The 13,675-nt window shown below is 41.8% G+C and overlaps 1 protein-coding gene across 2 annotated transcripts; it reads left to right on the forward strand.

The window, feature by feature from the left end:
• The first annotated feature begins 1,241 nt into the window (after nt 1–1,241).
• hdlbpa (high density lipoprotein binding protein a) lies at nt 1,242–13,421 on the forward strand. 2 transcript variants are annotated; one of them, XM_029147670.3, is made up of 28 exons: nt 1,242–1,392; nt 2,921–2,992; nt 4,722–4,833; nt 4,905–5,065; nt 5,277–5,492; nt 5,582–5,788; nt 5,873–6,088; nt 6,177–6,383; nt 6,460–6,567; nt 6,659–6,763; nt 6,913–6,991; nt 7,076–7,215; nt 7,285–7,389; nt 7,467–7,580; nt 7,658–7,744; nt 7,828–7,959; nt 8,042–8,260; nt 8,530–8,751; nt 8,838–9,056; nt 9,147–9,285; nt 9,387–9,538; nt 9,643–9,747; nt 9,822–9,956; nt 10,549–10,692; nt 10,946–11,125; nt 11,658–11,774; nt 11,862–12,002; nt 12,080–13,421. In XM_029147670.3, the coding sequence occupies exons 3-28, from the start codon at nt 4,761–4,763 to the stop codon at nt 12,167–12,169; spliced, it is 3,813 nt and encodes a 1,270-aa protein (XP_029003503.1). In that variant the 5' UTR covers nt 1,242–1,392; nt 2,921–2,992; nt 4,722–4,760; the 3' UTR covers nt 12,170–13,421. The 2 variants fall into 2 exon arrangements, with proteins under 2 accessions (XP_029003503.1, XP_029003504.1); XM_029147671.3 differs by lacking the exon at nt 1,242–1,392 and adding an exon at nt 1,547–1,701.
• The last annotated feature ends 254 nt before the right edge of the window (nt 13,422–13,675 follow it).

Consider the following 13,675-nt stretch of genomic DNA (forward strand, 5'->3'; position numbering starts at 1 on the left):
TACCTAAGCTTAACCCACTCTCTGCTGTTGACTTAAAGCATGCAGAAAGATCATCCCTAAAGCAAGAGAGCATCTATGAAATCTTGACTGCCTGGCTTCCTGTGTGTGGTTATTATCTTCAAAGAGGTCTGGGCTCCTTTGCAGTGTCCAGATGTAATGCAGTTAGACTGACATGTGGATATGAACTGAGCTACTGTATCAGTGTTGATTTGATGTGGCACAATAACACTGACACCTACTGTGTGCAGTGTAATGTGTATCAATGTAAAATGTGCTTTCTTCAGGGAATGTTTCCTTTTTAATATATTATGTCTCATGAAAAGCATTTAATCTCCCCGGTAGTAGTGTTACCACCTAGGCTCGTCATGCAGGAAACACGTGAGTCTATGAAATGTATAAGTGTTTGACAATGTTTTGAAGATTTTATTCTCTCCAGTTTCCCTGTGCCACTGTTGTCCTTTTTGTAAACCTACTTTTTCAAATGAATCGGCTGCTGTTTTCTTTGAATCAGAAACTCAACATCCGCTTTATTTATGAATCAACGAGTCACTGCACTACATGCACTTCATAATTGATTGCTGTCCACCATTCGTGTTTCTCCTGCCTATTCTGAGTCTAGAGAACAGACCAGGATAGAACGTGCCTTAGTGTGTCATTTGTTCCTGTTGGCACAGCACACCACTGTATGACTGGTGCTACTACACGATCATATACCAGCATAGACAGTGTTCTTTGTTAGTTCAGTAATCAGAGTCAGCAATGGGAGAGAAAAGTGGGATTTTTTAGTTTAAATGTATTTGTTTTAGATAATCATTGGCTTTCTAGTGTTACAAGCTGAATTACTATTACTTTTATTAACCATATTCATTAGCTATAACCACTTTGTGTGATCTGAGGAAATTCATGCATAGAAAAATTGTCCTCGGAAATCGAATTCATCAGCTGACATAAATCCATTGACAAATGTATTGAGCCTACAATGGATGATTACTGACACATTTGTTTCCTCCCGTGTTTCCACTGGAGATCAATCCCATGTATGACATACGCATGCTATAATGGCCTAAAACTGCCAAAGCAGCTGTCCTGAAAACCACTGACTGACTGTTTGCCTGTAAACCCAGCTCTGGACTTGGTTTTAACACCTACCTAATTCTAGAACACACAACCCTGATGATATTCTGACGGACGCGTAATCAAAGTTAGGGTTACACAATATTCAGACAAGTAGAATAGAAGAGAAGTTATTTGTAATCGGACTCGCTCTGACGTTGGAGGATGCGATTGGTGGGCGGCTCTGGTATATATCCGTCAGGCTTCAATCCCACCTTCTCGCCAGTGGAATTTCATCTCAGCTTCTGCACCTTCAGGGCAGACGAGAACACACAATAAGTAAGTACCTCACGGGTTTCCACTGGCGACTGTATTTCTGTATTTCGATCTGAGCCTTTCGCGTAGACGAGCGAGTGGTACTTGTTGGAACGACGGCGTGTGGGCAACCTGTAACGTTACAGTGCGTGCTGGCCTGACTCCGTGTCATTTCTCCCCAGCTCAGCTGTATGCCTACGTGGACTTAGCGAGCTAGTTGGAACTGTGATGTTAGCTAGCGTTAGCTCGCTAGCTACTTAAGCGTGCAGTTCGTTTTGTAGCTTTTTAAAAATTTGCCCTGGTTGGTGTGAAGCAAAACGTCACGACCACAGTGTGAGTATAATAGAGTTGTTTTACTGTGTTTAACCTTCTGCAACGATAGCTCAACGCTGTTAGCTTAGCCAAGGCACAGCTTGAAGTTCTGTGTGAGTGAGCCAAGCTACCCATTAGCTGACGGGCTACGTGTCACAATCGCACACGGTACAAAGTTTTTAGCAAGTTTGCTAACTAGCCAAGGTTTTTCAAATAGTCATCTTCACACAGGGGTTTTGCTACTGATCACCTAACGCCGGGTACGAGGCATATGTTAAACATCCGTTTTCGCAGCGTCCCAAAATTTCAGTTTGTTTCGGCGTCTGTACATTTTATAGTTGACCAGCGTTAGCCATCGTAAAGCCAGTTAGCATAAACTGGCAACTGCCGACCAGTTCACTTGATAGTGGTTAGCTAGCTCTCACCCTAACTGCCTTCTCAACTAAATCCTTGATCTTGTGGGTTTGCTGTCTTGTTACATTGTTAGACTTGAGGTCTGTCCTTCGGGCAGTAAACGTAAAACACGTTTTACTAGCTAGGCGAGCTGGTCAGCGCTCACTTATTAACATCTCATTAAGACGAATGATCTCTTGGGCTGCGTTAAATAGCCAGATTAGCCTTACGATCAAACAGAGGTAAAACACGACGTCAGCTGAGCTGGCATCGTGAAAAATGTAAAAGTGGAGGAGGCTTGTGCCGTATTTGTAAGCGCAGACATAGAATCGCGTTTGTCTGCGTGTAGGCGCACCTTGTTGGCAGCTCTGACCAGTATGATCTTCCCAGAGTGAGTGGAAACTAGTGACACCATTGACAAACTAGTGAGGTCACTGTAAACGTTCAGCTGGCCGAGGCACAAGTTCACGTCAAAGTGTGCAGCGTTTGATACTGATGAACGCCGAATTGTGACGGAGTCTGACAGCAGAGCGTAACTGATCTACCCAAAGAAGCTTTAATTATCGCTGGTCTGTAGGACAAAGCGGTGTCCAATTATAGAAATACACCCTTGTCAAGAAAAGTGAGCTCCTCTGCCACATGTGTCACTGGTGCTTGTGCTTGTGCTTCATCTGAGCACTTCATAAATTAGAGATAGTTTTAGCTGGCTGAGGTGTCACTCTTGCTATTATTTTATAATAATCACACTCGACCAATGACAACCTATATAAATAATAGATCTTTATAAACAAATTGTGACATTTGTAATTTCTTTCTGTAATTACTTTCTTTCTCTTGTGGTCTTCAGGCAAAAGCTGGCAGGCTGACGGGAATTTGCATCTTTACAGGACGGATTATCTGGTAACTGACCATTTAGCTGGTAAGTGTTTTCTCGTAACATCACTGTAAGCATTGACATTTTTTTATTTAGAAGAACTTTGTGTCACAAATGTAATAAAGCAAGTTTCGAAAAACATTTTCCTAACAGTGTAAAACGTTAGTCACATTTTGTTTTTATGTACATCTGGAAAACTATTTCTTATTGTCTTTTACTTTGAGTTTGCGTTTTAGCCAGCAGGGTTTGTAGCCAAAAAAAAAAAAAACGTACTTGACTCCTTGTGATTTTAGGCATTTCCTGAAAGTAAAATTCTATTAAAATGTATGAAATGGCCTGTTTAGCTTGGGTGTGGCTGTATCTTACTCATTGTGGTTTATTTGACCATTTCGCCATCTATTACCAAAAATGCCAACAATCTGGGAAATGTTGACGTCAAAATTAAACTGTTTTACAACTTTTCTGTAATTTCATACTTTGTTTTATTCTGGACAGACAGACATCTTAATACTTGCATGATAATGTCTTATTTGTTATATGTTTGTACACAAGTGTGTGTTTAATTGAAGGGTATTTGCAGACTTAGGTTAGCACACTGCAGTAAGGACTGGGCAGCGCTGCCTTAAGTTTATGAAGGCGGACAAGGAAGAGGCCACGGAAAGGGTCTTCTGAACAGTGTATGGAAGGACTGCCCACTAAACTGACTTTCAGCATTTTGGAGGTTGTAATGAACTCCTTTCAACAGCCTGTTGTGTGGAAAAAACAAACCAACTAGTTGTGACATTTGGGAGTTGACTTTTTACATTTTACACATTACACATTAGATGGATTTCCATGTTCAGGGCATAATTCACACTGAAACATTTAATTCCTCTACTCCTGTTGTAACTGTGCCAGTCACAACAAAACAGAGGGACCCCTGTTAAGAATATTGTCCTCATCTAATCACTGCTGGTGTGGTCGAATACAGATTTTGTCACTCTAGTGCCTCTAGAGAGCAAAGTAATTATTGTTGGTAGGACTCAACACCTCCACATTTGTAAAACTAGTTTTTTGTTTGTCTTTATTATTTTTCTTTTGAGAAATGTTTCTCAACTTGGAATTTAAGTTTGTTGGTGGGTTTAGCTTTAATCCTATCTGATGTGAATGTACAGAGGGGTCAGTGAGGTAAAATCCTCTTAACCTTGGAAGCTACTCAGCTGGCTACAATTCTTAGAATAGCACTGGACAATGATGCTAAAAGACAAGACCAGACAAACTGGTTTCCTCTACGCAAAATGTCCTGTTGGTGCAGTCCTGCCTATACCAGTGTTTCTTGAGTGTCATGATATTCTAAACTAGCACTTCTAGTGTTTGCATACACTCCACCAGTACTGACATAGCGAAATGACTTAATATTGAGAGACATATCTCCTTTTCAGATTAGATAAAGAAAACACCAAAGTTTACTTATTTCAAGCTTTAGACCCTTCATTTCCCAAACAGGGACCTTGTTTATTGTTAATTGTATTGTGAAAAGGGCATCTATGCAAAACCACAATTTCTTATTTACATAAGGATCCTGTCATGTTCCTGTCCGCACTTGCAGTGCTAAAGTAATGTGCATCTACAGAGGTCAAACAGCAGTCATAAATTTGATTAGACTGCAAAATAAAGTAATATTTAACTTTGGTCAGTCTGACATAATAGTTATACTAAAGCTAAGAAAATATATTGACTCAAATGTGGTGTGATTAGCTTTCTGTTACTAAACTTTAATTTTGCCTTTTTTCAGTGACACACTCGGACTCTGTGTTAACGTGGGATTTTGACCATGAGCTCAGTCGCTGTACTTACGCAGGAAAGCTTCAATGAGCACCGCAGTGGGCTTCTGCCTGAGCAGAGTGGTGAGTATTTGTACCTGTAAAGGTCATCTTGATTATATAAAGAACAAAACCATTTTTTTGCCTATGCTCAGGTGCTATGGCAGGAACTAGTGCTGGAGAAGATGACCCTCCTACCTACAAGGATGCCTTCCCACCTCTGCCTGAGAAGGCAGCCTCTCCTGAGGGGACTCAGGAAATGGCTAACGCATGGACCAACAAGATTCGCCCTCTTAAGTCCTCTGTTATCACCCAGGTATTGCATTTTAAAATGTTAGAACTAAATATTTACTTAAAGATAAGGTTATATTAAATACAGACTAAATACAGACAGTCTACTTAATTAAACCATCTCTGAGAAGGTCAACTTCTGAGGTTTTCAACTTTGGTCTTTATAGTGTTCATAGGTTTAAAGTTGATTTTTCTATGATTTTTGAAAAACTAAACATTTATGTTTTTAATGACAGGTTTTCCATGTGCCATTGGAGGAGCGCAAGTACAAGGACATCAACCAGTTTGGGGAAGGAGACCAGGCAAAGGTCTGTGTGGACATCATGCATAAGACCGGAGCCCACCTGGAACTCTCCTTGGCAAAAGATCAGGGCCTGTCGATCATGGTTTCAGGAAAGCTGGATGCCGTGATGAAGGCTCGTAAGGAGATTGTGTCCCGACTGCAGACTCAGGTCAGGAGACCCTCCCTGGCACTTAAAATGTAAAACTTTACTGTTTACTTTTAAGGAAAGACTAACTCTAAATCGTTTTTCTTTATCAGGCCTCATCTACTGTCGCCATCCCCAAGGAGCACCATCGTTTCGTCATTGGCAAAAATGGGGAGAAGCTTCAGGAGCTTGAACTCAAGACTGCCACCAAAATCCAGATCCCACGACCTGATGACCCCAGCAACCAGATCAAAATCTCTGGAACCAAAGAAGGCCTGGAGAAAGCGAAGCATGAGATCCTGTTGATTTCTGCTGAGCAGGTAACACAACTCTCTATATTTCCACATGGCACTTAAAGATGTTCTATACTTACTCTTTATTTGAACGTTTTTTTTTTTCTTTAGGACAAACGTGCAGTGGAGAGAGTGAACATCGACAAGGTGTACCACCCATTTATCACTGGTGCCTACAATAAATTGGTGAGTGAGATCATGCAGGAGACCAGTGCCCGCATCAATGTCCCCCCTCCAAGTGTCAACAAGACGGAGATTGTCATCACTGGCGAAAAAGAGCAGGTGGCCCTTGCTGTGGCTATGATCAAGAAGATTTATGAAGACAAGGTGTGCAAAGCATTCGACAATCACTGGTTTGCGGAAAAGTACCTTTTTTTTTTAAAGCTAAAATGTTGCTTAACTCTTTGATTTGCAGAAGAAGAATGCCACCACTATTGCAGTGGAGGTCAAGAAGTCTCAGCATAAATACGTGATCGGCCCAAAGGGAAACACCTTGCAGGAGATCCTGGATAAAACTGGTGTCTCGGTTGAAATCCCACCGTCTGACAGCAGCTCAGAAACTGTCATCCTTCGTGGGGAGCCTGACCGCCTTGGTCAGGCTCTCACTGAAGTGTATGCCAAGGTAAAAGCATCTCTTGATGACTTCTAACTAATAATATTTTAAAATGGAGGAGTAATCTAACCTTTTTATTTTACAGGCAAACAGCTACACCGTTTCCTCAGTCTCAGCTCCTTCTTGGCTTCATCGTTTCATTATTGGCAAGAAGGGGCAGAACTTGGCCAAGATCACCCAACAGATGCCCAAGGTCTGTTTGACTCATGTGCCTTTTAAACACAGTATTTTAAACAGCTGTTTATTTTTTATTGGTCATTTATGTTAATGTAAATTGCTTACAGGTGCACATTGAGTTCACTGAGGGAGAAGATAAGATCACCCTGGAGGGTCCCACCAAAGATGTGCAGATGGTTCATAGCCAGATTGAAGCAATCGTTACAGACTTGGTCAGTACTAAACCTTTTTCATACAGTATGTTCTAAAATTGGATTTGTCAATGAAATGTTTTCTTTGTAATATGCATGTCATAAAGCTTGCAAGGCTGTTTCAAAAGGGCGTGGACAAAATGTGAAATTGTATTGTCCCTGTTCAACAGGTAAGCCGTATGGATTATGCTGAAATCACTGTGGATACCAAATTTCATCGGCACCTAATTGGAAAGGGAGGCGTTAACAGTGAGTAGTGTTTCTGTCAAACGCTAATTAGCTGACCTTTTGGCCAAACCTGATTTTTGACCTGTGTATTTGTTTCTTCTTAAGTCAACCGCATTAAAGAGCTGCACAAGGTGACTGTACGCATCCCCCCTGATAATGAGAAAAGCAACCTGATCCGCATTGAGGGGGATCCCCAGGGTGTACAAGAAGCCAAAAAGGAGCTGCTTGAGCTTGCGTCACGCATGGTTGGTACCAACTTACAGGCAGCATAGTACAAATTGAATCCTGGCTGTACTAAATATGTTGTTTTACAGGAGAATGAGCGTACAAAGGACCTGATCATTGAACAGCGTTTTCACCGAGCCATCATTGGCCAAAAAGGAGAGAAAATAAAAGAAGTGCGGGATAAATTTCCAGAGGTGAGTTGGAAACTGTTCTTTTGGGTAGTGATTGCATGTTATCCACACACTGAAATCACCTAAATGTTCTGTTCCAGGTTATCATCAATTTCCCTGACCCAGCACAAAAAAGTGACATCGTTCAACTTAGGGGCCCACGAACTGAAGTGGAGAAATGTTCCAAGTTTATGCAGAAGATAGTGGCTGAAATGGTAAATAGACATTCAATACATGATATGGAAGAAGGGGGTGGTAGGAGTGCTAATTAAAAAGTTCTTAATTTTTTTAGGTGGAGAACAGCTTTTCTGTCTCAGTCCCCATCTTCAAACAATTCCACAGAAACATAATTGGAAAAGGAGGCGCAAACATCAAAAAGGTACCATATATTCAAGAATGTGTATATAAATATGGGTCTTGTCTAGTGAAGTTTTATTTGATGTTTATTCTTCTTTAAATAAGATTCGGGAAGAGACAAACACAAAAATTGACCTACCTGCTGAGAATAGCAACTCTGAGATGATTGTCATCACTGGGAAGAAAGCAAATTGTGAAGCTGCGCGGAATCGCATCCTGGCTATTCAGAAAGAGCTGGTGAGCAGAGCCTGGAGTTTAAAGCATTTTGACAGGGTTTCTTAGTTAGTACATGTGCTTATTGATGTCTCATTGTGTTCAGGCAAACATCACAGAAATAGAGGTCTCCATTCCCTCCAAGTTGCACAACTCCTTAATTGGGTCAAAGGGCCGTTTGGTGCGCTCGATCATGGAGGAGTGTGGTGGTGTTCACATCCACTTCCCCAGTGAGGGCTCAGGGATTGATAAGGTCACAATCAGAGGCCCCGTGGAGGAGGTGGAGAAAGCCAAGCAACAACTGCTCGGCTTGGCAGAGGAGAAGGTTTGTATAAAAGCCTCTAATCACAAACTTGAACTTGTGTTGACCTCAAACTGGCAACTGTAGCAAAAATAGCGATCTCTTGTATAGCTAGTGTCAGAACCTCAAGCTAAAATTACTTTGGTAACAAAACTAGAGTCAAAAGATTATATCTGTAAACTTGTATTATTTATATTTTTAAATGCAGTAGGTGTTAAGTTCATAATGACATGGTTAGTTATCGAAAATTCGGTTTTTCTAGAATTAATTTTTTAATTGTGATTTGCTTTTAGCAAACAAAGAGTCACACTGCCGAGCTGCGTGCCAAGCCAGAATACCACAAGTTCCTTATTGGGAAAGGTGGTGGAAACATCAAGAAGGTTCGTGACAGCACCGGAGCCAGGATCATCTTTCCCACGGCAGAGGATAAAGACCAGGAGCTTATTACTGTGGTTGGAACTGAAGAAGCCGTGAGGGATGCCCAGAAGGAACTGGAAGAACTCATCAAAAGTTTGGTAAGGATTTGAAAGGGACTCATGACAAGCGAAACTAAAGAATTGACCATTTTTAAGGGAACTAATCATTTACTTTTTGGTTACAGGACAATGTTGTTGAGGATACAATGAATGTTGATCCAAAGCACCACCGCTACTTTGTGGCTCGCCGTGGACAAGTCCTTAGAGACCTGGCTGATGAGTACGGTGGCGTGATGGTGAGCTTCCCGCGCACCGCTTCCCAAAGCGACAAGATCACCCTCAAAGGAGCCAAAGAATGTGTGGAGGCAGCCAAAAAGCGCATGCAGGAGATTGTTGATGATTTGGTGAGTGGACGCATTTTATCTTGCTACCATGGTTTACTCTTAATGTTTTTGTTTTATAACTCTCTCTTCCTCGAACATTTTTTTTCCCAGGATGCACAAGTGACCATGGAGTGTGTGATTCCTCAGAAGTTCCATCGTTCTATCATGGGTCCAAAGGGCTCACGTATACAGCAGATCACCAGAGATCATAATGTTCAGATCAAGTTTCCAGAGCGTGAGGACCCTCAAGGTAGAACCATCAAAGAAATGAGAATATTCTGAAGGTTTATATTTATTTTTAATTTCTTCAGTTGAATAATATCATTTTAACATGGCGATTCACTCTTTTAGCAACACCTCCTTCAGAGGCACCTGTTCAGGAAAATGGAGAGACAAACGGAGAGGTGAAGGAGCCTGTTGACCCAAATGCACCCAAAAGATGTGACGTCATTGTGATCAATGGACGCAAAGAGCGTTGCGAGGCTGCTGTTGAAGCACTGAAGGTTGGTATCCCTAACAGAGGTTCAGTACATTTGCTCTTGGTTCTTGTTGCTTGATTTACTGGACTGTTTTTTTTTTTTTTTCTTTTTGTTTTTTTTCCTCTCAGGCGTTGGTTCCCGTCACCACTGAGGTGGAAGTGCCTTTTGAGCTTCATCGATACATCATTGGTCAGAAAGGAAGTGGAATTCGCAAGATGATGGATGAATTTGAGGTTTGTGTATAGACTAGTGTGGTGGTACATCTTTGCAGAAGATTATAACTGTAGCTTACTTGTCTCCCTTCCAGGTTAATATTCAAGTGCCTGCTCCTGATCAGCAGTCTGATAAAATCTCCATCACCGGCTTGGCCAGCCACCTTGAGCGTGCCAAAGAGGGGCTCTTGGAGCGTGTCAAGGAGCTGCAGGCCGAGCAGGAGGATCGGGTTAGTATTGTTTGAGATACACTGCCCATAATGAGATTTCAAAACCTGCAAAGTATGCACGCTGGGTTTGGTTTACATGAATCTTAAAGTGAAGGTACTGTGTGTGTGAATCATTCCCCACTTGTATATCTTATATATCTTCACCAAAAGGGTTTAATAACTAACTGTTTATTGCTGTGCCAACTAAGAATAAGAATAATAAGAATAAGAAAACCTTTAATAGACCCGCAGTGGGGAAATTACCTCTCACAACAGCAGTACAGATGAGCGAGAATACAGGTACAGAACAGTTTGTATTGGCACAGTACAAAGCAGTACAGTGCAGTACAGTACAGTTAGAGTGAGTATGAGGTCATTGCAGGGTTATTGCACAGTAATGGGTATAAGATTTGTACCGGTAACAATATACATGATTGTTCACAGATTTACACAAATATTGTGCAGAGCAGGTTGCTATATAAACCACTGATGCAGTGGTAGAGTGACTGTGGTGGGATGTGGTCAACAGTTCTAGCGTCAACTAGCGTCAGCAGAAATGGAAGTTGTTTCAAATATGGGCCACACTTATGCTGTTCTATGAACCCCTGTTCAGGCACTCAGGAGCTTCAAGCTGACCATCACTGTGGACCCCAAGTATCACCCCAAAATCATTGGCCGCAAGGGAGCCATTATTACAAACATCCGCACGGAGCACGAGGTTAACATCCAGTTCCCAGAGAAGAGTGACGAAAACCAGGTATGGCTGTTGTTGCTTTTGGGCTCATTCCCTTTTTTGTTTTAAATTTATAAATAAATAAAGACAGTGCTGCCACCAGCACAGCAGGTGGTGCTAAATTACCAGATCCTACGTGCTGTGCATGCAAATGCTTACATTCTAAGTATGTTTTGCTTATATGCACGCAATCAGTCAGTTTACTCAAAGGTTGATGGCAGCTATTAAATTTGTTTTGGGTCACTATTTATTAGTGTTATGTTCTTTTACTCCACAGGATCAGATTACCATTACAGGGTATGAGCACAAAGCCATAGCAGCACGAGATGCCATCCAGTCTATTGTGGACGAACTGGAAGAGATGATCTCTGAGGACATCACCCTGGACTGCAGGGTCCATGCACGCATCATAGGCGCTCGCGGCAAGGGCATCCGAAAGATCATGGATGAGTTTAAGGTGAGGCCGCAAGTTATTAGGTCCCTGATGTCTCTACTAAAATGATGTTGAATTTAAAAATTGGGTCATGAGCTTGAAGTACTCTTCAAATCACGTGTCGTTGTTTGCAAGCATATTTGCATTTGGCAACATAAATAAATTTTTTGTACAAAGCATTTTATAGCTTTTGGGAGTCCAAGGTGATATAAAACTGTTTAAACAGATATCAGGTGGAAGTGTTGGGGGAGGGGGTGCAATTGCCTGATCTAAATAGGATTTGATCACTTTACCTGCTTGGAGGCATCATGCCTTCCCTGTTAAATAAATGAAAATAAAGACTAATGCAACCCAAGTGCAGATCTGGGTCAGGGTTTATTACCTGCTTTCTTCTTGTCTCGATAAATGTCAACTTCAACAAAGACGAAGAAACTCATAAAGCAAATAAACCAATGATGACTTTGCTCCAAATGTTACTTCAGAGAAATGGTAATAGAATATTAAAAAAAATGTTGATGTTGTTTGAACTTTTGAGCCCTTTTGTTCTTTTATTCAGGTTGATCTCAGGTTTCCCCAGAGTGGAGCTGCAGACCCAAATCTTGTGACGGTCACCGGTCGCCCTGAGCTAGTGGATGAAGCCATTGATCACCTCCTTAACTTGGAAGAAGAATATGTAAGCGGTCTTATGAATGAGAATTATTTTAAATAAATAAATAAACTAAAGCGTTCTGATACTGATATTTTCTGTTGATGCACCCAGATGGCAGATGTTGCAGAGAATGAAGCAAAGATGGCTTACATGAAGCCTTCTGGTGGTAGCGCTGCTGCCGTGGATGAACATCGTGGTCCATCCAAAGGCTTTGTGGTCAGGGAGGCTCCCTGGGCCACCGGCAGTGAGAAGGTAGGCATTTTCCCAATTGTCTCTAGTTCTATGGTTGTCTGCACTTCGATCTCCTAATCTGTTTGTTCTATTGCCAGGCCCCTGATATGACCAGCTCTGAAGATTTCCCCAGCTTTGGTGCCCCAGTAGCAACCAGGACCTCTCCCTGGGGCCCCAAGCGCTTCTAAGCCGTGCTGCTACAGAGGGGCCTGAACTTCAATCTTCCCCATCACCTCCCCCCGTGACCTGGACTGACCGCTGACCCTAAGTCTTTAAGTTTCGAGAGCGTCATCCTTCTCATGTCTACCTACCCTGGTCTGCTTTTGCAGATTTGTCAAAGTGCTTTCAGATACCGTAATTGACTTGTGAGCTATCTGCATTAAATAATGTCTTGCGCAAAGAAATGTGACAGATGTTTCAATTTAAGTCTCCAGTCTGTAAAAGACTGATCTCTTTAAATGTTTATTAAATTCATGGTTGTTTCAACTGTTGCACCAAATTCAGTGGTGACATCACTGACAGACATCTATTTTTTTTTTTTTAAGCTGCCCTTAGTTGCCTTTGCAGAGTGGGATAAAGGTACTGAAATACTGCTGGTGACTGTAAAGACCTGATGCCTGACCAAGGGGCCAGTTGTTTCAGTAGCCAACCCTCCCCCTTCTGCTTTACTCATGTAGCTGAGTAAAAGTGTCAGTTGTTAGCCCTCAAGCACAATGTAGTGGTTGTCCTGTCACATTTCTCCATTTGCTTGTAACCGCTTCTGTGAGTCTGGTCAAGTAGTGGCATGTACCTTTTTTATAGCCTTATGAAAACTCTTACTAAAAGGAGGGGGAAGAGGTGGTTTCAGCCACTGCAGAATGGCACCCACTAAAACTGCCAGATGCTTGGAGATCATGTCGGAACTAAACTTCTTACAACACTAGGCGTATAGCTCCAATGTATCAAATGTCCCACTATTGACAGTACTTTTATTAATGTTTGAAAGTGAATCATGCTACAGATGAAAATGTGTATGTGAGCAAACCGGCGGACCATCTTGTGCCAACTGTCTGTCCAGTAGTGTCCTGTATTATTCATCCTCTGTGCTGGGTCAGTGTCCAGTCCCTTTGTCTTCCAATTGCTATGTCAAATAGCAATGGCCCTTTTTATCAGCCTTACAACTAGAAGGACACAAAGCAGACAGGTGACCTCTAGGCGTGTTTAGAGTGGACAACTGGAAGGAATCGTCGGCGTTCCTTGGAAAGCTTGTTGTAATTAGTTTAATCTTGCTCGAGGAGAGCAGATTTAGCCTACTGGCTGCTAATTCCACACCTAGCATTAGCCTACCTTGGTTTGTGTCCTTCTAGCATTGAATGAAAGATTATGCAAATACCATTGAAGTGAACGGTTATGGGTGACACTGGAAAATGTCCAAAAAGTCAATAAAAATGGAAAATCTTTGCTGTGTGTCTTTTTTTGTGAACACTAATTTCCTAAAATAGACACATTCTAACCTAATTGTAAAAGCACAAGAGGTTGTAAGAACAGGAGTCAGGATGTGGAGTTGCTAATATGTAAAGTACCAGAACAATGGAAGATCTTAGATCACTTTTAAGAGACACAAGGACGCTCAACATACTTCGGAAGCCAAAGAAGTCAAATACTCTCAAGTGAGATGACTGATGAACAGTGCTGTTTTCACTCACTGAAGGCAG

Source organism: Betta splendens, chromosome 4, assembly GCF_900634795.4.
Source record: "Betta splendens chromosome 4, fBetSpl5.4, whole genome shotgun sequence".
NCBI lineage: Eukaryota > Metazoa > Chordata > Actinopteri > Anabantiformes > Osphronemidae > Betta > Betta splendens.